Source organism: Triturus cristatus, chromosome 5_1 (assembly GCF_964204655.1).
Source record: "Triturus cristatus chromosome 5_1, aTriCri1.1, whole genome shotgun sequence".
Taxonomy (NCBI): Eukaryota; Metazoa; Chordata; class Amphibia; order Caudata; family Salamandridae; genus Triturus; species Triturus cristatus.
Window position 1 is genome coordinate 421,665,976 of NC_140587.1, and position 24,440 is coordinate 421,690,415.

General features: G+C 47.7%; 1 protein-coding gene across 1 annotated transcript in view; it reads right to left on the reverse strand.

Annotated features, from left to right (window-relative positions):
* Positions 1–24,440, reverse strand: part of VPS13B (vacuolar protein sorting 13 homolog B) — a 2,934,705-nt gene that overhangs the window by 2,072,156 nt on the left and 838,109 nt on the right. The window contains exon 19 of the mRNA XM_085605186.1: positions 18,089–18,262. Within this exon, the coding sequence (XP_085461312.1) occupies positions 18,089–18,262 (174 nt within the window). The remainder of the gene's footprint in view (positions 1–18,088; positions 18,263–24,440) is intronic.

Here is a 24,440-nt window from a genome sequence, read left to right on the forward strand (position 1 = left end):
GGACAAAGGAATGTGCCACGACCTGGCTCTCCTTAAAATGTTCCGAGGCGAAGTCAGCTTTTTCACCAAATAGGTGGAATTCATCAAAAGGCATATCCATAAGGGGTGCTTGCAAGTCTCCATTGCATGCCATGTCCCAGAGAGCATGCATGTACAGACCAAACAGGCAAATAACATTAACCAACCTCAAGGTTAGACTGGCCAAATAGAATGTTAGATTCCCCAGCACTGCAATACTCTTTGACTCCCTTTCTAGGAGGGGTTAAACCAAATGTACAGGGATTCACCAAATTCTTTCAAGCAGGATGCTTAGTTAGAAAATCAGGGTCGCCGGGCTTCAGTCTGTGGTGTCTGGCCACCTGCCCGTTCATCAGAAGGCAAGAGCAAGACTTAGACTAAGTGTCCATCAGTGTATCAGTTAAGGCTTTGTTGAATGGGAGTAAGGGCTCAGAGGATGTAGGCCCAAGCTGTAGAACCTCTGTAAGACCATTTGTTTTAATTTACACTGAAGGAAGATGTAGGTCCAGGACCACAGAATTACAACAGCAAAGGAAGCACTCTGAACTGTTGAGGACCCAAGGAACGAAACCAACCATGGAACACAACCCTGTATCAGGGCCACTGGTCTCTTGTGAGCCCATAGATAAACTGTCATCATCATAATGAGAAGGTAAATCATCCCCATTATCACCATTGAATCAGAACCAAACAGATGATGGAGCTTCTGAGGATGACTCAACACTAGTGGTGGTACAATGTAAGAACCAGGCTGCACAAGAACCGGAAGTGCTGGAGCAGAGTTGGAGTGCAACCTTGTTCGAGGTGAAAACAGACCCGGCATCTGACATCATTTTCAGCACTGGATCCTCCTCCGGGACCAGCAACATCGGTATGGGCGTCAATAAAAGAGGGATCATGCATGGCTCGGAGCCAGAATGGAAGTAGGTACCGGAGTCGGGGGGAACCTGAGACATGCTTGAGAGGTTCATATGGCACAGAGGGCGTATCCTCTGGTGGTAAACCTACAGGAGATGCCTGTGGATCCTTGGGGCCATAAGGCGCACCAGAGGGAGCTTAAACAGTGCCGAAAATAGGCACTTAAAGTCTTGACTTGGTGTTGCTGACGGCCCATAGAACCTAGACCACATTAGAATCCATTACAGAATCGACTCTTAAAGCGGGCTTCGGGGGCAAGACCAATTTGCACTCGGTCAAGTCCTGCTTTGTCGTCTTATGTGTCCTCTTTGACTTGCACTTCAACTTTTCCTGATGATTTCAATTCAAACAAAGATCCGCCCTGGAATCGACCTTGGGAGCATGTCCACACCCTTGACTTGGCGCAAGTGCAGGACTTACACATGGTCCGTGACTTCTTTTGATGTTTGGCGGTCCATGATTGTTTCAGACTACCATCGGGTGATTGAGGGCATATTCTTCCTATGACTTGAAGTCATATCCAGAGCCCAGGCACTAAAGGCGCACCTCATGCGGTTCAGTTTCCAACATATGTTTCCAATGATGTTTCCATCATTCAAAATGTCTGGAGATGGAGGCTACTCTAATAGATAAACACCAGCCTTCTCCACCACAGCATAGACAAAGACATAGGACCAACAGGCACAGCAACTCACACATAGAAATGGACAAAGGACTATCCCAAATTAGGCTTGGGACATGGAAAGAGTGATAGGACTAACAAGATCTGTCTCACCACATCTACAGCTAGCTGCTCACTCTATCTTTCTAGGCATTCACACTTCATCATACCCATTCTTCCCATACCTAGTTGTCTTAAACCGCTATTCCACTGTTACCTACATCATATAAAGACTAGGAATTGCCTTCGTCTTATTCGACGGTACCCTTGACATAATTGAGGAAGATGCACAGGATCATGTCGCTGCTTGCACATTTTAGCAGCTGCTCCGACCTGATCTGATAGGCCAATACGTGTAGTTACATACTATAGAAACCTCTAGCACAGCCTCTCTATTCCACCTCCCCCTCTCCTGATCCCGCCTACCCCTCCCTTTAAGCCCCCTATCTCTCCAGCCTCACACTATGGAGTCCATAGGCCTTCACACCTACTCAATCAAATATCCCCCGAGCCTCTCAAAAAAGGCGGCCAAAGAATTTAAACATAGGCAGTTAAAATCTCACCCCGAAACACCAATTGCTGACTCCTACTTCTCTTATAACACAGGACGCACAACTAACGACATCATTTTCTACACCAAAAGAAGAGCACAATGGAGGAAAGCCTTCCTCACACTATTCGCGATTGCATCCACCAAAAAAACTGCACACAGTCTTACATTGCACATCACTCCTTCCCCTTTCTTCATAGCGAAGGCCACTATCACCATCTATCATAACGGTATCATCCTCATGCAGGCATCTGACCATAATCTTCACATTCTGGACAACATCTTCCCGATCATCAAAGCAAAGGTTGCAAGCCCCTATCCCACCTCACCATCTAACCTTTCCCCCAACTATCAGACTGATCCCCTATCTGACTCTGCAACTGGACCTCCCCTAGTATCATCCCATAACAATCAAAATCTCAGCCCTGGTATAGCCAACACCCCACTAAGCAACCTTTACCTACAGAACTCATACTCGGCCCCCAGCACCATCACAACTTCTCCTATACCTACCTCACCTTACACGGGCACTATTTCGACCCCAGCCTTCACACACGCCCCCTCGCCTACCACCAACACCCCCCCATCGCCTTAAGGACTCCATCTCCTACCCCACTTATAGTACTCCCCCCTCCACTTCCACTATCATACCCAACAACCGCTCGGCTGACCTGGCCCCCATCGCTCCTCGCAAACCCACTCCTGATCAGCTTGCTGTCTCATCTTCCTCCCCCCCCTGCACCACGGAGCGCACAGTCCCACTGCCTTCCGCTCACATCAACACCCCCTCCCATCCCCTACGTACTCCCCCCCCCCCCCCCCCCAGCCATTGTCGGCCACTCAGATACGCTGCCTTATACTAAACCAGCTACGTCGAAAGTACACATTAATACCAAGACATGTCCCCTCTCAAACACGACAACCCATATTTCAGATCACGGACTTGACAGGATACTTAGATCCCTACACCAAATCAAAGAGGACATACAATCCCTTCACGACCTGATTCGGCAACCACACAAACCGCTAACTAGATACACTCATCAGCAACGCACTAGCCCCAAGTATCAGTCGCCCCCAAGATGGAAAACAGTACCTTACCCCAATGCCCCATCACGTCCCAACAGGATAACATCCCCCATCTCAGCAAATAATCTTACCTCCCTACTCCGCTCCTACGCACCCACACCCCCTTCCTTGGATACTATACAGACAGACGCCCCGCAAAAAGTGTCCTTTATCCAGTCCATCCAACCCAGTGCCTCTCGAGTCTCGACACGACATACTCCTAGAGGTATTGTTGAAAACAACCTCAAGAGAGTACCCATCCTCCACAACCACAATACTACTTCCACTACAACCCAGCTCAAATGTATCCTACTAAACTGCAGATCTGCATCGCGTCATGCCACGGACATTGCTGACCTCATATTAACTACGGAACCCGATCTCATAATTTTGACAGAAACCTGGCTAAATGACTCTTCCACGCCCATCTTAGACATACTAGTTCCCCCTAACTATTACATCTCTAGACTCGACAGACCAGATAGGCCAGGGGGTGGCATCGCCTGCATTCATAGAAACTACCTCTCGGTGAACCGCATCAACTCACCGACGCTTTCTTCATGTGAGTACCTCTGCCTAGACATCACAAACAATAACAAGCCCCTATGCTCTCTACATTCCTTTTACCACCCTCCTGGAAACAATCCCATCTTCATCGAACAAATAATGGATATCATAGCCGCAAATGTCGGCCAACAAAATACGCAAATCTTCCTGGGGGACTTCAACCTACACTGGAATGATCCAGAAGACCCAGAGGTCAATAGCCTCAAAGCCTTTCTGTCAGACCTTAATCTGGCCCAAATATGTGACTGCCCCACCCATGAAAAGGGCTCCATCCTCGACCTAGTAATTGCCAAAACAGACACTACCCAGCTGGAATCGATCCTCCCTTGCGACTGGTCTGACCATCACATAATTTCTTTCCACATCAAGAAGGTAGTCAAGGGGAGGAGGAGCCTAGCGCGCATCCAAGATGGCCACGTAGGCTTGTGGCTCCCGAGGGCCTCCGCAACCTCCCACGTCTATCCTGTCATAATCCTGGTTTTCTCGATGGGCTTCTGTTTATGATCTTGCGCTAAGGTGCCACTCGTTTTCCAAATCGAAATTGGACTCCGGGAACCGGTTTTGTGGCGATCTGAAGTTCGGCCTTGGTTCCGAATTCGAGTTGGTGAAGTGTCCTGGTGCGAAGTGAACAACAGCGGCATGTCAGGCTGGGCCAGCCCCGGACCCCGTGCTTTCACTTTCGGTTTCGTGTTGATCTGCGGAAACTGACGTCGGGACATTGGGTGAGCAGCGCCGAGGACGGAGTGCATATCCTGATTCTTGAACTGTAAACGGGCCTATTTCAGTTGGTGGCCCTGATCTCCTGGCCTTCCTCCGGGTGCTGGAGGGTGCTGACCTTGGTGGTCGCCGACGATGACGACGAGAGTGGACGGCGATAAGCTGAAACCCAAGTCTACCCGGAGGGGAGCCTATTCCCAGGCCAACAATATGGACCGCTATGCGCAGCCAAAGGGATCCCCTAGTGGATCACGTAAATCGCCTGAGCCGCCCAAGGAGGCCTCGGGCGCATCTTCCGAATTGACTCTGCTGGATGTCATGGGGGCCATTGAGGAGATGAAGGCGACTGTGAACCAGCAATTTGATACCTTGGCTAATAAATTGGACTCGGTGTTGATTGATGTCACTTTGGTCAGAGCGGACCTGTCCAAAACTAATGACCGGGTCGACTCATTGACTCAAGCGGCGTCGAGCCTAACGGTAGATGTGGCCGCTTTGCAGACGACGGTGCGGAGGTTGCAGCTCGCCAGTGACCTGACTGATCGTCGCCTTGAGGACTCCGAAAGCAGGGCCAGGCGGAATAACGTCCGTATTATCGGGGTGCCCGAACGATCGGAGGAGTCTGCTGTGGGTCTTTTTGTGGAGGATCTAGTGGTGACTCATCTAGCACCCAAAGGGCTGAGCAAGTTCTTCGCCGTGGAACGGGCCCACAGGATTCCAGGGGGTGCGCCGAAGGTGGGTGCCCCCCCGCGGCCTATCATTGCCCGACTTTTTAATTTTCGGGATAGAGACGCTATCCTTCAGGCATCTAGGGTGACTGGGCCAGTAAAATTTGAGAACTCTAATGTTAGCTTTTACCCAGACTTCACGCAAGCGGTTCAAAAGCAACGGATGGGATTCTCGGCCATCAAACGGCGCTTGAGAGACATGGAGTTGAAGTATGCGATGCTATTCCCGGCTAAGCTGCGGGTCGAGTTAGATGGTCGCTCACACTTCTTCGACCGGCCGGAGGCGGTGGGAGAGTGGCTGGACGCCCTACCCAGGAGTCGAGGTCGGGAAGGTCGGATGGCGGAGAGCGGAGAGGGTTTGACGGAGTAGGAATGGAACTGTGATCCTGTCGATGGACTGGACTGGTAACGTTTTGCACCTGTGGCTGCACTGGACTCCAGTTTGTAACTCTTTGCCCCGTGGTATTTGGAGGTTGCGGGGGGCTTGCTGGGGGCCCTTTCCTCCTTCAGGGTTTTTTTTTTTGTCCTTTCTGTAGTGAGTTTCATATTGGGGCGACAGGCACACTGCATGTTGGGGGGGCTGTTCGGGCTCACGCAGGGGTGCAGGGTGGGGGGGAGTTCTGTTGGGGTTGATGGGGTGGGGTTGGGGTTTGTTTGTTTGTTTCACAAGGCGGGGTAATGTTTTTTGTTGTGCTATTATGATTGTGCTCTCCGGGAGGGGGATAGTTTGTGCTGGGAGGGATGGGGGGGTAAGGGGTTGAGACTTCTTTCATGGAATGTGAACGGACTGGGGGACAGGATAAAGCGGGGGGTAGTCCTGCAGTTCTTGAAACGTATTTCGCCTGACATTGTGTTTCTGCAGGAAACGCACCTCATAGGGAACTCTTTCCATGCCATGAACAGACGTGGATATCGCCTTCTGGCCCATTCTGGTTTCACCTCTGGCTCGAGGGGAGTGGGCATTTTAGTCAGGACCTCTCTCCCGTTGGTGGTGGATGAGGTGCTCCATGATGACAGAGGGCGGTACACTGCGCTGGTGGGGAGGTGGGAGGGTAAGCTGATTTCGCTGGTCACGGTTTACGTGCCGCCGGGCCTGCAGACGGCCACCTTTGCTGATTTGGGGCGCCTGCTACTTGGGCTTCCGGGGGGGGTTTTGGTCTTAGGGGGGGATTTTAACGCGGTGGTTTCCGGAGTTGAGGATCGACGACCCCCTAGAGACCTCCCTCGGGCCCAGAACTGGCTGGGGGGCTTTCTGGATACCCTGGGACTGATAGACTGCTGGCGGTTGAAACACCCTGGACAGGCGCAATATACCTTCCACTCTGGGGCCCACGGTAGTCTTTCGAGGCTTGACTATATGCTAGTGCCTGCGGCCCAAGCTGGGATGATCGGGGAAGTGCGACACTTGGCACGCGGTATATCTGATCACTCCCCTCTTTTGCTACACCTAGATATCGCCTTGGGGGCGGAGGGGAGGGTGGCGCCGATCAACCCCTGGTACCTACGAAACCCCACGATCCGTGCAGACCTGGTTAAGTGCCTGGAACACTATTTTAATGACAACGTGGGGTCGGTGTCTTCCGCCATCTCCCTTTGGGAGGCCTTTAAGACGGTGCTCCGGGGCCTGGCTCTGTCTCTCATTTCCCATAACAAAAAATGCGAGGCGCAGGAGGTTGTTCGGCTAGAAAATGAGATCACCGAGTTGGAGATTGATTTGGAGCAAGGTGTCACGGATGACAGACTGCATGTGTTGGCGCTTAAACAGGCCGACTACAAGGCGCTGGTTACCGAATCTGCTAGGAGTATGAGCAGGGAGCAACTGGGGCGTTTGGACGATATGGGTGATAAGGCCGGGAAGTTGATTGCCTGGTTGGATAAGAGGGAGAGAGCGAGTCGAGTGGTGCCGGATGTTGAGAGGTTGGATGGTGTGCGTGTGACGGACCCCGGTGATATTGTTGATTGCTTTGCGGAGTATTTTCACGGGGTTTACTCTCCGGTCTCAGAGCGATCGGAGGAAGACTCTCGACTACTGCTTCGAGACATTGCTCTGCCATCTCCATCTGATGAGGATAAATTATTGATGGATGCGGCCCCGTCGCCGGATGAGATTGCTTTAGCCATTCGCTCTATTGCCTCTGGTAAGGCCATGGGTCCTAATGGCCTTCCCATCGAATTATATAAGTTGCGCCCAGATAAGATTGCGCCGTATCTCCGGGACATGTTCCTTGAGGCTCAGGCGGCGGGTTCCCTCCCCCCTGACCAACGTCTTGCTACTATTGTTGTTATCCATAAGGAAGGGAAGCCGCAGGATCGGTGTACTTCTTACAGGCCTATCTCTTTGTTAAACGCGGAGCCCAAAATCCTTGCCAAGGTACTGGCCAATCGCCTGATCCGGGTTGTGGGCGACCTGATTCATCAAGATCAATCCGGTTTTATACCCCATCGCAATACCGCTTTGAACCTGCGGCGACTGCATGGCGTCCTCGCTAGAGCGCCATTCATCCGTGAGCCGGCCATTTTGGCGTCCCTGGACGCTACCATGGCGTTTGACACCTTGGAATGGCCGTATATTTGGGCAGCATTGGCGAAGTTTGGGTTTGGCCCGGGGTTTATCGGTTGGGTGAAATTGCTTTATGATAACCCACTGGCACAGGTGGTGGTCAACGGACGGGTGTCGGCTCCCTTTGTTTTGGGTAGGGGCACCCGACAGGGATGTCCGCTGTCGCCTCTTCTCTTTGCGCTTTGTTTGGAGCCCCTTGCGGAGTGGCTGCGGTGGCACCCCTCGATGCGTGGCCTTCGATGGACGCCGGAATACGAGGATCGTGTCTCCCTATATGCGGACGATATCCTCTTGTATCTTGCATCTCCGCGCAAATCGCTTATTGTATTGGTGGATGTGTTGAGCTCCTTTGGTCGCAACTCCGGATTGGTCATTAACTGGGCTAAGTCTTGTGTGTACGTTCTCTCCGGGGAGGCCCCCCCCCCTTCCACGGGGGTGGCCTATCCAGGTTGCGCAGTCGGGGTTCACGTATCTGGGAATCTTTATAACCCTGGACCCGGTGGCCCGGTATGAACGGAATCTTCTCCCCCCCCCTTCAGCGCCTCAGGGCGGATGTGGCGGGTTGGCGGCGGCTGCCGCTCTCGCCGCTCGGCCGGGCGGCGTTGTTCAAAATGATGTCGCTGCCGCGCTTTTTGTGCGCCCTGCAGAACACTATGGACGTAGTGCCGGCCCGCTATTTTCGGGAGGTGGAGTGTCTTCAGCGTCGATTGTTCTGGGATGGGCGGCCGCGGATTGCTCTCGCTAAACTAACCCTACCGTGGTATGATGGGGGGGTCGCTCTCCCTGACATTAAACGATATTATTGGGCCTCCCAGTTGGCTGCTATCAATCACGGGATGTATGGGCCTGCTTTGAACCCGGCCTTTGAGATGGACAAATTGTTATTGCCAAGCGGGGATTATAATCGAGCACTATACTCGGGGTCCCTTGATGCGCGGTTGACTGGCCCGACGCGGGTCGCGGTGCAGGTGTGGCATGCAGCAAATGCGGCGATGGGGTGGAGGGATCGCTTGACTCGGGCAACGCCATTGTACGCTTCCCAGCGTTTGGGTTATCTGTGTACTACGAAAGGCTTTGAGAAATGGGATATGATTGGTATCAGCAAGGTAGGGGATCTCTGGACGAAAGGGAAATTTAAGACGTTCGACATGCTGAAAACTGAATATCAGTTGAACGATAGGGAATACTTTCGGTATGCTCAGGTTCACCATGCCTTGTGTTCCGTGCTCCCGGACGTGGCGGCTATTCCAGAGTATTCCCCGTTGGAAGACAGAGTATTGGACGGCTATGTGCCGGATAGCACCATTTCGCTGATTTATAAGAAGCTTATCAATGATCGAATGGGTTTGCTGACCTCATTGCGAGAGACATGGACTGCCGACGGCTTGGAACTTGACGACGAGGATTGGGTGTCAGCGGTGGCCTCCCCGAAAGAGGTGGCTATCCCGGCCCGTTTGCGTTTCGTCCAGCTTAAGATACTTCACAGAGTGTACGTCACGGGGCCTGGTTTGATGCATATGGGGTACTCGGTGGATGGTCTGTGTAAGCGAGGCTGTGGACTACTGGGGACTTTCCTCCATATCCTGTGGGAATGTCCGGAAGTGACTCGGTTTTGGTGTAGAGTGCATGCGGTGTTAGAAGAAGTCACACATGTTGCCTTGTTGCCGGAGGCACGGAGATGTTTGCTGAATGTCTGGGAGCCGACTGATTACAATGTGATGCAGACGCAGTGGATGACTCTGGGCTATATGGTAGCGAAGCGTGACATTGCACAACTGTGGGGCTCCCAGAGGCCACCAACGGTCTCAGCATGGAAGGAACACATGGACTGGTGTATGTTCAGAGAGAAAACGGTGTATGTGGCGAGAGGCAAGCCTGGGAAGTGGATTAAGGTGTGGGGTCCCTGGAACTCCTATCGTGGAGGTATTTGCGCCCCGCCCCAGACGCGTGAGATGGATGCTGCTCTGTCTCCCTAGCCCGCGCATTCCTATATGCTCCTGCGACATGCGAATTTGGTTTCTTCTGCCAGCCCCCCCCCCCCTCTGTCTCCTTGGGTTTGTTTACTCCTTCGATGCGGGGAGCACATGTTATTGCCATTAACCCCCTCTGCCTTGTGTGTGTGATGTTTTTCGTTTTTTCAAAATATGAAACCTTTCTTTGCTTGTTTATGGACTACGGCTGCGGCCGGCGGAGTTGATTAGCACCCCAGTAGCTCTTTTGTTGCTTCATCGATGTGAATGTAAAGCTGTGCCTAGGTTTACACTGTGCGTTAGCGGCCGGCCTGTTGGTTGTAGGCCCATATTTGTATGTCTCTGAAACTGTAATAAAGGTTTTAAAAAAAAAAAATTAAAAAAAAATAAAGGTAGTCAAGCCACTCTCTATCCAACCGATGAGAAAGAAAATTTGGAAGAGGAACCTAGAAAACATTACCGCTGCCTCTCTCACAACCGCTACTCACACCCTCACACCCCCACTGGAGGGTCTAAATGACGTACATCCTCTAACCAACCACTACTTTCACTCTATGAACCAGATTCTTGACAACTTAGCCCCACTACAACTGAAAAGAGCCACCACAAAAGGTTCAAACCCCTGGTATGATGGTAGGTTAAATGAAGACAGAAGAGCTCTAAGAACAGTTGAAAGACAATGGAGAGCTGCTCCATCAACAGCCCACCTTAAATTGCTAAGAAGTAAAAGAAATTCCTATTATAGAAAGATCAGACGATCGAAAGCTGACTTCATTCGTCAACAATTAGACCAAGCCAAGAATCGTCCCAAAAGACTATTCGAAATTATCAAAGCTCAATCCAAGGGTGTCTCCCACTCTCCCCAAGCAGATCCCGAAACACTTCCCAACTGTGACTGAAAGCTTAAAGACAATCCTACATAACGATCTATTATCACATACTGGCTCACAAAGGAGTGATGCACCGATCACACCCAGTATCCCGATAATAAGCTCTCCAAAGCTCGTACTCAAAAACATGGCCTCCTGGACCGACTTCAGCCTCTACAACGAAGAAACCATTTTAAAAATGCTCACAGCACTGAACCCTTCCAATCACTTCACAGACCCTCTCCCAGCAACCCATCTAAAAACCTTCACGCCACTGCTATTGCCCCTATGGACCAGGATTATAAACACTTCTCTTTCACAAGGAATCATCCCAGACATCCTCAAAGTCTTTCAGATATCCCCCATACTAAAAAAACTATCGGCGGACCCATCTGACCTGAATAACTATCGCCCAATTTCCAACATCTCGACCCTCGCCAAATTGCTAGAAAAATTTGTCCACGTACAGCTCAGTAAGCACATAGATCACTTCAACCTGCTAGATCAATTCCAATCAGGTTTTCGATCAGGACACAGCACAGAACCAGCCATGACCCACATAATTGATGACACACTACAAATTCTGGATCAAAACAAGGGATGCCTGCTAGTCCTGCTGGACTTATCCTCAGCCTTCGACACAGTCAAACATGTCAATCTTCTAGACCTCCTGAAACACAGGATGGGACTATCTGGTACTGTGTTTAACTGGTTCACGTCCTTCCTCCAAAACAGAACACAACGATTCAAGATTAACCAATCATTATCCAACCCCTCCCCGGTCACTCTGGGAGTACCCCAGGGTTCATCCCTCTCCCCGACTCTCTTCAATTTTTTTATGGAACCTCTCACGGAGCTACTCAACTCGTCAAACATCCAATATCACATGTATGCCGAAGACACACAACTCTACATCAAAGTTCACTCACTTGACGACATCAAGTCCCTTAACTCAACTCTCCACAAAACACAGATCTGGCTGGCGGAAAATCATCTAAAACTAAACAGTCTAAAAACTGAATGTCTCCTTATCGCCCCCCCCCAACCAAACAACCACCATCCTTGAATGGATGAAGCATATTACAGCACTCGATTGCCCACCTACCATCATCGACTCAGCTAAATCACTGGTAATAACCCTGGACAATAAGTTAAATATGCAGAAACACATCAGCGCTGCAACTAAAGGAGCTAATTTCCAGATTAACACCTTGAGAAGACTGAAACCCTTCATACCGGACAGAGACTTTAAACAGACAGTCCAAGCCCTAGTATTGCCCAAAGTGGATTATGGAAGTATTGCTCTCTGTGGCCTACCCAGATCAACGACAGCTCCCTTAAGAGCCACAATCAATACAGCTGCAAGGCTCGTCACAGGCTCCAAAAGAAGCAGCCACATCTCCCCTGACCTTCGTGCCCTCAACTGGCTTCCTTTTGAGGCCAGAATTCACTTGAAAATCGCTTGTATGACTCATAAGGCCTTACATCACAAAACACCGAGATACTTAACGGAGAAATTGGTACTATCTTGTGGCAACAGATCCACTAAGAGCTCCAACAATTTTCTGCTTACACCACAACGGTTCTCCAAGCAGAAAACATACTACCGCTCCTTCTCAGGAATGGCACCCAGGATTTGGAATGCCTTGCCCCAAGAAACGAGACTTAACCCATCGGCAGCCTTTTTAAAAAAAGAAGTGAAATCGATTCTTCTAGCCAAATTCACATGACTCTTTGATTCTCCCTTGTAACTATGTGATACTAGTGTATGCTAATCCTTACTTTCCTCACCTATGTCACGATATTCAGGTTTTCTATGTCGTTATCTCTGTACTGTAAAGCGCTCTGATACCTGTAAAGGTCTTGTTCGCGCTATACAAAACTGCAAAAATAAATAAAATAAATAAATGTTTCCAGTCACTGCATGGTTTGAACCCTGTAGTTTTAGATGGGGACATAATTGCCTTGCACACTGGAATCAAATTGAAAACATGTCGAAAGCTGACAAAAAACGGAGCAGTGCCACAGATCTGCATTCGAAGGTGCAGTAAGAAATAATCAGACGTCAGCACGCGGGGTGACACTTATATGCGGCACCGCCCAATCACTTCTGGGTAGAATGAAACCAGTGCACACATCATTATTATTATTAAGGGGTAGCTTATAAAAGCGCTTGGTTACGCCAAAGCGTGTCCCCGCGCTGCAACTGAAGAACTCTTGGCGAGGTGGAGACCAGTGATCCGTTATCTAGAGAACAGGTGTGTTTTTAGGTTCTTGCGGAAGCTGGATTCGGATGGATCCAGACGGAGATGGAGAGGGAGGGAATTCCAGCTTTTCGCTGCCAGATAGCGGAAGGAGCGTCCGCCCATACGGGCTCTTTTGACCCTAGGAACCTTAAGTAGGCCCTCATATGAGGAGCGCAGCTCGCGCGCAGGTGTATACCTTGTCACTAAGTTCTGGAGTGGAATAGGAGATTTCTTAGCCAGGATGCAGTGGCATGTACAGAGGGCTTTGAATTCCACTCTGCTTTTTACTGGCAACCAGTGGAGGGTTTTGAGAGCGGCTTTGGTGTCTGATCGTTTAGGGATTTTTAGGATGAGACGGGCTGCCGCGTTCTGTATTACCTGAAGGCGATTCATGGCTTTGCAGGTGGTACCCAGGTAAAGTAGGTTGCCGTAGTCTAGGCGTGATGTCACAAGGGCATGTACCAGTGTTTTCCGTGCGGACATAGGAAGGAGGTCAAGGACCTTCCTTATGGTTTTTAGGACACCAAAACAGACGCCTGCAACTCGGTCTATTTGGGGTCCAAAAGATAGGTCATCGTCGAGCCATACGCCTAGGTTTTTTACTCCCTGGCGGGGTATGGGAGCTTCATCCAGACATGGAGGCCACCACGCGGATGACCAAACAGATGGGTTCCCCCCCACAACGAGCACCTCGGTCTTGTTGCCGTTTAACTTAAGGCAGTTGGTGGACATCCAGGCTGCAAGTTCTTGCATGCAGTTCCTGAAACTGTCCATCGCAAGACCGGGTGCACGCGATAGGGAGATAGCCAGCTGCGTGTCATCGGCGTATGACACGATGCTCAATCCGTGACTCACGGCAATTGAAGCCACTGGAGAGACATAGAGATTAAACAAGGTTGGGCTCAGGGACGAACCCTGGGGGACGCCCTGACCCAAACCTATGTTTCTCGAGTAGTGGTCGCCCTGGCGAACCTGGAAGCTTCTCCCTGTCAGGAAGGATTGTAACCATTGGAGTGCAGCTTCGGATATACCTCCGTTGTTCAGACACTGTAGCAAGTTGTCGTGCGCCACAGTGTCGAACGCTGCACTCAGGTCCAATAGGATGAGGGCCATGGTGTGTCCCTCATCTACCCCCTGACGTTGGGTCTCAACTGCAGTAAGCAGTGCGGACTCTGTAGAGTGGCGGGGGCGGAATCCGAATTGGGTGTCGTGCAATAAGGCAGCCTTTTCCACGAAGTCCATTAGTTGTTTATTGACCGTTTTTTCGGCCACCTTGGCTAGGTAGGGCAGGAGTGAAATTGGGCGAAGATTGTCAAGTTTCTCAAAACTGATGGTAGGTTTCTTCCTGAGGGGCAGAACCACCGCCTTTTTCCACTCCCTAGGTACTGTCTTGGTGGTAAAAGATACATCGAGTACATGTCTAATGTATGGTTCTAGTACCCTTAGACTATCCGTCAGGCGTTTGGGTGTGGTAGGGTCTCTCGGAGAGCCCGACTTCACCGACCTGCAGATTTTTAGAAGATCTTCCGTGGGAGGGGTAGTAAAGTTGATAAGTCTAGGTTTATCTCCCCACTCCCTTGGGCTTTCAACGAAGTATGCCCCGGTTTTGGACTGCGTAGGGAATGCTGAGTAGATTTTTGTTATTTTATCTGAGAAAAAATCTGCGATTTTGTCACAATTCTGGCGAGCAGTCAGCGGGGGCAATAGCTGGGTTTCCGCTTGAAAGAGTTTTGTAGAGTGAAAACAGCTCTTTCGTCGAGTTACCAGCCTCACTGATCCTATTCGTAAAATATGCTGTTTTTGTCTTTCTGATTAGACCATGGTAGATTCGTCTCTCGGTTAGATAATTATTTCTGGTTTCTTCAGAGAGAGTCTTGCGCCATTCTCTTTCGGTTCTTTTCAGTGCAGTTTTCTGAACTCTTAGTTCAGCGTTGAACCACGGGGCAGTTTTGTTTATGCGTCCCCCAGATTTGGTTTTTAGCAAAGGGGCTGTGCAGTCTAGTGCCTGATTAATGCGTGTGCAGAGGTTAGGATTGGCTGTATCAGCATCCTTCCCTCCTGGGCTTCCTCCTTTTGTTAATTCTGCACAGAATTTGGACTGAGAGAATGTAGCCCATTTCCGTTTGAGGTGGTACATAGCTGGTGGCTGTGGGGGTCTGCTTCCCGGAATTCGTATGGAAAAAGGGACCAAATAGTGGTCCGACCATGGGATGGGAATTGGGGTCATAGCTTCCGCTTCCCCCCAGTTAACAAATATGGGGTCCAGCAGATGACCCTGTTGATGGGTAGGGCCTCTAACAATTTGGGTAAGTTGGAGGGCTTTCAGTGCCTGGCCAAAATTCTTACTGACGTGGTCTGAGGGGTTATCAAGATGAAGATTGAGATCCCCGAGTACCAGAAACTTGTCAGTGCACAGTGCGGTTTCCATGATTCCTTCAACCAAACTCTCCTCGAACCTGGCTATGGGGCCTGGGGGTCTGTAAATTAGTATGCCCTTTAGCGTGTAGTTATTATTCACTTTGACAGTGAAGCTCCCTGCTTCACTGTCCAGGATGGGAGAGCTATCTAGCTGGCATCGTAGGTTTTCGCGGGCTATAATTGCGATTCCGCCTCCTCTGCCTGTGGGTCTATCCAGTCTATGTATTGTATACCCTCCTGGAGTTGCCTCAAGGGCGTAGGGTGTAGACTCATTATCTAGCCATGTCTCTGTTAGAAACACAAGATCCCATTGGTTCTCAGTAAGTAGATCATATAGGTCTAGCCTGTGTTTTCTCAGTGAGCGTACGTTAAGCAGTCCGCATTGTATGGTATAGTTCATGTTGGTTGTATTCTTACCAAGGTCGAATGAGAAGTGACAGTGTTCGCAACCCATATCGTTTTCCACGCATAGACTATGCTTGCAGGAATCGTCGATTTTGTGGCAAGAGTTCAGTAGATCCTGCTTGCTCCACCGTATGTGGCCATCTGGAGGAGCAGGGGTTGTGGCCCTGGACCGCGTACGACCGCGGACGGGCGCAGACGGGCTTGCCTTAGGCGCGCCTTCGGCACGCAGACGGCGCTCCCGCTGCGCTCGTCCGCTGCTCTTGCGTAGGAAGCACATTTAAGGAGAGGAAGGGTGGGCGTGGCCTAACGGGTGGGCGTGGCCTAACGGGTGGGCGTGGCCTCGTGCTCGCGATGGCGGCCGTGAAGTCCGCTGCAAGGAACAGCGCTAAAATCCGCTGTAAGTGCTTGCAGGACTTTACAAATGCAGAGTGGGTTTCTCAGTGGACACAAAGTTTAAACAAATGTAAAATAATCAGAAAATGAGCAGTTTTAAAATCACGCGTTACACCACCTCCGGCTTCCGCCTAAGAGGTCTTCAATTTCAATTTCAATAGGCGCGCTTGCAATCAGCGCTTTTAATAGGCTGGGAGGGTGGGCGTGGCCTCGCGCTCGCGATGGCGGCCGTGAAGTCCACTGCAAGGAACAGCGCTAAAATCCGCTGTAAGTGCTTGCAGGACTTTACAAATGCAGAGTGGGTTTCTCAGTGGACACAAAGTTTAAACAAATGTAAAATAATCAGAAAATGAGCAGTTTTAAAATCACGAGTTACACCACCTCCGGCTTCCGCCTCAGAGGTCTTCATGGCATGCAGGAGCACTGCTGAGAAAATTCCGATTCAGTCTGGTATCTGGGGATATTTTAAAGGTATAGAATCTGCAGTGGGTAGTATCCATCAGAAAAATATCTATTTACAATACAAAACAGTCCACTCATTAAAAGGCATACTTGAAAATTTGAACTACCGGGTAAAAACCTTATAATTTCAGGACTCGCTTTATAAAAATGCTCTTCTACATGGAGCACATCAAGGCTATTCTGGCTGACACATACTCAGTGTACATTTTTATCATTAGCTTCAAGGACATCTGTAACCCTTTATGGCTTGTTCTTTAAACGGAATTCTGCTAAGTAACAAAGTTGTCCTTAAGTGTAGTCAATGATAAATCACAAAGAGCAAACAAAGGCTAATGAACTGGCAGTGTCAATATTTCTTCTACACCGAAAAAAATCTATGAGAGGCTCATCATTACAGCCCTGCCCTGTTAAGAGCACTGCAGTTGAGGCTGAAAATCAGATGCTCAAGGCTCTGCAAAGTCACACTTGACAAAGACTAGTACAGAGCAAGGTGTAAAAGAGATCTGATTAGGCAGTGAATAAGCTATTCTAGAACGCGAGGATGAATGCACTTGTGCCTGGAACAATATCAGAATCGTTAGGTGGGAATGAAGGAAAAAGAGGAAAAGGTACTTATTCTCTGTTCGATTCGCTTCCATTGTCAGACCATTTTCCTCTCCTGGAAATATCAGCAAAAGAATAAACTTAGAAATTCAGGCTTACTATACTATGGGCTTCAACCTGGGATCAATTGAAGACCGAGATGTGTCTTCTCTTAACACTATGATGACACATAAGGCGCTATCCACAATTTTGGTAGGTCCATAATGCGAGGCCATGACCTACCACTGGTGGCAAAGGACACATTCTAAAAAAATGTCCAGGGAGATTAGCATTGGAAAATAAATAGATATTAGTCAACGCCATGACTAAGAGGAATAGGAGCATTTTTTGCTTCTTCCATCGTTCTGCTGTGGCATCTAAGAACACCAATTTATCAAACCTTCTAAGATTTATAAAGATACCTCTGCTTGATCCGTTGCCAAATCTCAAACTTTCTCAACAGCCAGACCTTATCATCTTATTCAAATCACTCTGCCACCTCAGAGCTGTCGATCCAACTCTGTCATTATCGGAACTAAAATCTCAAATAAACATTTGAATCTCTAAAGGTGTGGATGTGTGCCTCTGTACAAACCTGTTGAAAATGTACAAAGAACACGACAAATGTGGAGTAGGGTGATAAGCCATGAGGTTTTCATTTAAACATACACAGTACATGCAGCTGCACGTCAAAGTCTGTCTCCTAGTCGAGAAGAATTTAATGCTGCAGAAATATTCAACTGTAAGAAGATAAAAAAAAAATAGCACCACTTCTTTCAAAGCAAATATAAAAGCTAATGGATAGCATCTATTGCAAAAGGAATTGATACGCTGAGCAGCACAGTAAACACAAACAGTGCAAGCATGAACGCATTTACTCATATTCCATAGTTATACCTTGCATGGAGCAGAAGTTGGTGTGATGCCAGCAGTGTATCAACTTATCATGCACTCACCAGAATTGTGGCAATAGTCCATCTGCTGTGGGATCTGCACCGTGAAGGCCATCAGATCAGGCCCTAGAAGTGACTCGGGCTTCCTGCTTTCATTCAGCCATTTGCTTCTGTGCAGATCTTTGGTATCTGATGGTCCCTGGATTAAGGGGATCAGCTTCTCTTTTCCGCTATCACCTACACCAAACAGATCATGTCATACTGTTACTTCAAATTTCCAAGAGCTCCAGTAAATCAAAAGAAAAGTGCAGTAGTACAGGTGCTTAAGGGCACTACTTATGGTGCTTGCGTACAAAAAGAAACAAACTTACAATCCAATTATCCACCAAGACACTATAAAGCTTTGTTTGGCCCAGTCCAAGTTACAAATCCCTTCAATGAGAGTACATTTAGCAGCCATTAAAGCTTGCAGGCAACCTCTGAATGAGGTCTCTTTCTTCAAGATTCCTGGAATCAATGACTATTTGGCAGGTATGAAGAAAGCATTTCCATCAATTATAAAAGGCCATCTGCTACGCGAGAATGTAATCTATTACTATCAAAACGTATATGGCCTCCTTCTGAACCCAAACACAAGGCTACATTGCAAAATCTTTCTTGAAAAGCAGCCCTTTTACTTGCTGTCATTTTAGCTCAAACAGTGAGTGTAATACAAGCCTTTTCTTTAATAGAACCCTACAGTAATTTTCATGCTAATAGGGTAGTGATGAGGACAAATCCTTTATTTCTACTGTAGGAAGTTTTGGATTTCCTCATTAATCAGACCATTACGTTTTTCTGAACCCTTCAACTGCAACTGAATGGTCCCTACATTCATTAAGCATTAATAGAGTCTTGCAGTTCTAAAGAAATCAAAAGACATGAAAAATACAATTCAAATTTTCATTAACTATTGCTATATTAGACAAGGTTTTACTACCTCTAAACAATCTATTGCTACATGAACAGTTTTAGGAATCCCTACCAGCTGTCAGCTAGCAAATAAACCCCTTCCATGTACATATATCATGCACTCTACTACAGCTAAAGCTGCCACTAGGCTTGACTGAGAAATGTTTTGATTCCTGCCATTTGCAAGGCAGCAACTTGGAAATTGGCTAACACTTTAACAAGACAATACTGCCTTGATGCTGGTATCCAAGCGGAAGCAAAACTGGATCAAGAAACTCTTAGGAATCTTTTCAAATAGTAGTGTACAAAGCACACTTAAGACTTATGTACCTCTTTAAGTTATGGAAAGGGGAACACTTGTATATATATTTATATGTCTCGCTCGTTTCCTCTTCTTTCTCAAAGGAATGTCGCACTCGCGGGGCGTTTTCAACACACTTTATTCAGAATAGCCAAATGGCCAGCAACAGACCAGCAACAGACGCGTTTCGGCAAAATGCCTTCCTCGATGTCACTGGCACATCGGAAACGCCATGTTTTTAACTCGTATTCTCAGGTTAGAGAAAGGACTCATCTAATTGCACTAGGATGAGCGCCATCTTGTAATGTGTATATTACTATGCTCTCTTGCACAACAAGCAGTGTTAAAAGATGTCTGTTTATATAAACGCATCTATACACATGCATTACTTATGTTTGTTACCTTTGTCAAACATGGTGCTAAACGTTACATTTCGCCGTGGATCGGCCATAGCACATACACTAATAAAGTTTTCTCTTAATCTCAGCCTTTATGCAATTACTTCAATTTCGCCGTGGATCGGCCATGCCCTTTCTTTATACCTCAGCCAAACGAGTTTACACTTCAATACTGACATAATGACAATTCCAAATGCTATTTAAATTCATTTTACCAATTTCATTGCAATACTTTATCGCTGCAAGACAGTTTCAGATATCATTTCATATATGCGATTTTCTCTTCATATATCAATTTTCACAGCCGTTAAACTAAATTAAATTCCGTTAAGTACCTTTCGATCCAAAAATCAGCTAGAAATATTACTAAAGGTTTCATATTAGCTAATATCAATTATTCATCATCATGCCCAAGTCAGAATAAGGGGTGTCTAGGACGTAACCATTCCCCCGCAAACTGGGCCCTTGTCAGGCACGGCGATGGGCACCTGCTTCGCCCCCAGCTATGCGAACTTGTTCGTAGGCTGGTGGGAGGAGCAGGTGCCCAGAGCCTACCATAATGGTAATGTCACGGGCAGAGTGATCCAGTGGTATCGATACATAGACGATCTTTTTATTATTTGGCAGGGTACCATGGAATCAGCTCTAGGATACATAGACCTCCTTAATCAAAATGAGATAAACTTACACTTCTCGGGATCGGTAAGTCCAGTGGCAGTGGACTACCTGGACCTAAGGGTGTTCGTGGAAGATGGTCGTATCCAGACAACCCTATACCGTAAATCCACCGCTGGGAACTAAATATTATTTGCCACTAGTAGCCATCCTCCTAAACTAGTTAAAAGTATACCGTATGGGGAGTTGTTGAGGCTAAAAAGAAACAGCAGTAAGGCAACAGATTTTGAAACAGCAGCCGCACAGAGCATAGCAAGATTCATCAAAAGAGGGTATGACCCGATGATCCTAGACAACACATTGCGAAGGGTAAGAGGGATCCCCAGGGAAAACCTGTTAAAAGATAAAGAAAAATCACCGGAAGATAAGGGCAAATTTCGAATGATTACCCTTTACTCTGCAGAAGCCAATCACCTTAAAATTATGCTAAAAAAGAATTGGCACATTTTAAAAACGGACAACATTATAGGTGATGACATCCCACTCTTCCCACTAGTAACATTTAGAAAAGCAAGGTCACTACGTGACATACTAGTACAAAGCCATCTGGAGAAAGTACCAAGGAAATGAGAGGTTTTTTCCCTTGTAACAGATGTAAAGCCTGTGCAAATAGCAAAAGGGTTTTAACAAACACCATTCCTGATCTTAACAAAGTACAGCCAATCAACAAATTCATCACGTGTAGCACGCCTTATGCAGTCTATTGCCTAGTATGCCCGTGTGGACTACGATATATAGGCAGCACCATCCACCAGCTAAAAATCAGAATTCTTGAACATCAAAGGGCCATAGAAAGAAATGACCAATCATATCCGGTAGCACGCCATTTCGCGGAAAAACATCAGAGCAATCGAAATCTCTTACAATTTTTTGGTCTAGATTATGTCCCTTTGAATGTTCGGGGAGGTGATAGAGTCAAAAGGCTGCGAAGACTTGAATCACGATTCATCATAGATTTACTCAATAAGACGCCTCGAGGGCTAAATAGTGGGGAAGAATTGTCAGTACATATAGGCACGTAATTGACATGTAATGGAAAAATTCATCAAAAATGTATTAACAATGTATTGGATTACCATACACATGGAAATGTAACTGACAAGGGCCCAGTTTGCGGGGGAATGGTTACGTCCTAGGCACCCCTTATTCTGACTTGGGCATGATGATGAATAATTGATATTAGCTAATATGAAACCTTTAGTAATATTTCTAGCTGATTTTTGGATCGAAAGGTACTTAACTGAATTTAATTTAGTTTCACGGCTGTGAAAATTGATATATGAAGAGAAAATCGCATATATGAAATGATATCTGAAACTGTCTTGCAGCGATAAAGTATTGCAATGAAATTGGTAAAAATGAATTTAAATAGCATTTGGAATTGTCATTATGTCGGTATTGAAGTGTAAACTCGTTTGGCTGAGGTATAAAGAAAGGGCATGGCCGATCCACGGCGAAATTGAAGTAATTGCATAAAGGCTGAGATTAAGAGAAAACGTTATTAGTGTATGTGCTATGGCCGATCCACGGCGAAATGTAACGTTTAGCACCATGTTTGACAAAGGTAAACATAAGTAATGCATGTGTATAGATGCGTTTATATAAACAGACATCTTTTAACACTGCTTGTTGTGCAAGAGAGCATAGTAATATACACATTACAAGATGGCGCTCATCCTAGTGCAATTAGATGAGTCCTTTCTCCAACCTGAGAATACGAGTTAAAAACATGGCGTTTCCGATGTGCCAGTGACATCGAGGAAGGCATTTTGCCGAAACGCGTCTGTTGCTGGTCTGTTGCTGGCCATTTGGCTATTCTGAATAAAGTGTGTTGAAAACGCCCCGCGAGTGCGACATTCCTTTTGAGAAAGAAGAGGAAACGAGCGAGAGATTGTTTGCGGACTCCACACCCGCAAAGTCTGCACCTGCCTGCGAGAGCCCCGCTTGGAGTGTGGGACCTGGAGCTGATATATTTATATGTATTTATAATAATGCCTATATATAAATATGTATATTTATTTTTCTCTCTATATGTACATATATATATCACACAGGGCAATTTTCCTTAGGAAATTTGAACAGAAAAACAGCAAATATTGCTGAACGGTATTATACCGAAGTTGACAGAAAACTAGATCGATACACAGAACATGTTCTTTGGTTTAAGTCCGTTCAGAAGTTTTGAGGAAATTAAGTTTCAAAATGTATGCATATATAGAGACGCTGGAACTGCAGGACCGGCAGATCAAAAAATTAGATTGGATTGGCTGCCTCACATCAACATAGATGATTAAAAGCCATCTTAGGACTCGGGACTGAGTCTCCGTATCCTGAAGAAAAAAAAGAACATAAGATATAGAGGGGCAGGGTAGGGATATCCTGACCCCCTCTGGGGACAAACATGTTTTGTTTAATGATACTGGGGATAGGTAGCAGAATCTAAAAATTAGGGAGCCATTTAATGGGTCCGGAGACACCATCCCCAAAGGCCTCTATACTATTTTTTTATTTTTAAAAGGAGAGGGTGGGATTTGCGGCCCCCATCCCCGAGACAGTCAATAGTCCCGAGGACCCCATACCCCAGAGCCTGAAGCCATTTATAATTAATTATGGGGACAGGGCGTACGGCATCCTTTCCCAAGCACTTCGATGACCCTGTTGACCCCCATCTCAAGGGTCTGATGTTTTATTTGGGAAAGGGGAGTGGGGCCATCCTCCCTGAGCCATAGAAAGGCCCAGGGATCCCAATCCTCTGGGCCTGAAGTTAGAGAGTGTCCCGGGGACTCCCTCTACTGGGACACTGCCTTGTTTCCTGCCTAGAGGTGAAGGCAGGAAACAAAAATCTAATTCCCTGCCTGCGCTCCTTCGGATCGGGAACATAGTTTTGCTCCCACCCGGTAGCAGAAACAAAAACTGTGTATACCACAGGAGCAAGGCAATACAACCAGCTCCCACTAGCACCAAGGATGGGTGTAGGTTGGGAGCCGGTAGGTCAACGGGGGTTGTGGTTCTCTCTCCCTCAATGATTAGGGATTTGTGGGTATCCAGGTAGGACCTGGGGCAACCACGTAAAAAATAAACAAAGACACGTGCAGTTCAGGAGTGGACTCCCCAAGCTGCTATTTAAAAAAAAAAAAAAAATACAAAGGCTGTGGGTGCCTCGGTGTGACCTGAGCCACCCAAGCATAAAAAAAAATGTATCCTAGCTTTAATATTAAAGAGGCAAGGCTGTGCATTATGTATTCAGTGCTCCCTGTCTGGAGAAACCTACAATACCCTGAATGGGCTTGATGAACAAGTTACTTACCTTCTGTAACGATATATCTGTAAGAAACATTAGTTAGTTAGATTTCTTACCTTAGAATATCCCCAGGCGTCAGGCTGGATCCGGAAAGATTTTTGTCAGCAATATCCTTGCGCGTCGCTAGGCGTCATCTGCGGCTCCGCGTCCGTCGTCGGCGTCGTGATTGGCGGGATGACGTCGTCTGAGTATTTAGACGCCGCCCTCGCGCACTGACGTCAGTTCTTGTACATAGCTTTCCGCGCCAGGAACGCAGAGCCATGCAAGAAACCGACACTGGTGCCAAGAATCTAGGGCTCTGAAAGGGATGACCTTAACCCTAGATAGCAGTTCAAAGAACGGGGAGGATGGGTGGGGCGGTAAGGAATCTAACTAACTAATGTTTCTTACAGATATATCGTTACCGAAGGCAAGTAACTTGTTCATCTGAAAGAAACACGTTAGTTAGATTCCTTACCTTAGAATAGATACCCCAGCAATACCAACCTCGGCGGTGGGTCTGCGAACCAAGATCACACCAGGAAGTCCTGGAGAATGGAAAGGCCAAAGAAGCCGTCTCTCCGGACTTGGCTGTACAGGCAATAATGCTTGGCAAACGTGTGCAGCGAGGCCCACGTTGCTGCCTGACAAATGTCCTGCAGAGGGACTCCCCGTCCCAGGGCAGTAGTAGCCGCTGTGGCCCGAGTGGAATGGGCCATCAGCCCCACAGGAGGTTCCTTCTTAGCCAAGGAATAACAGGCCTTGATGCACAGAACGACCCACCGAGAGATGGTGCGCTTGTGCACTGCC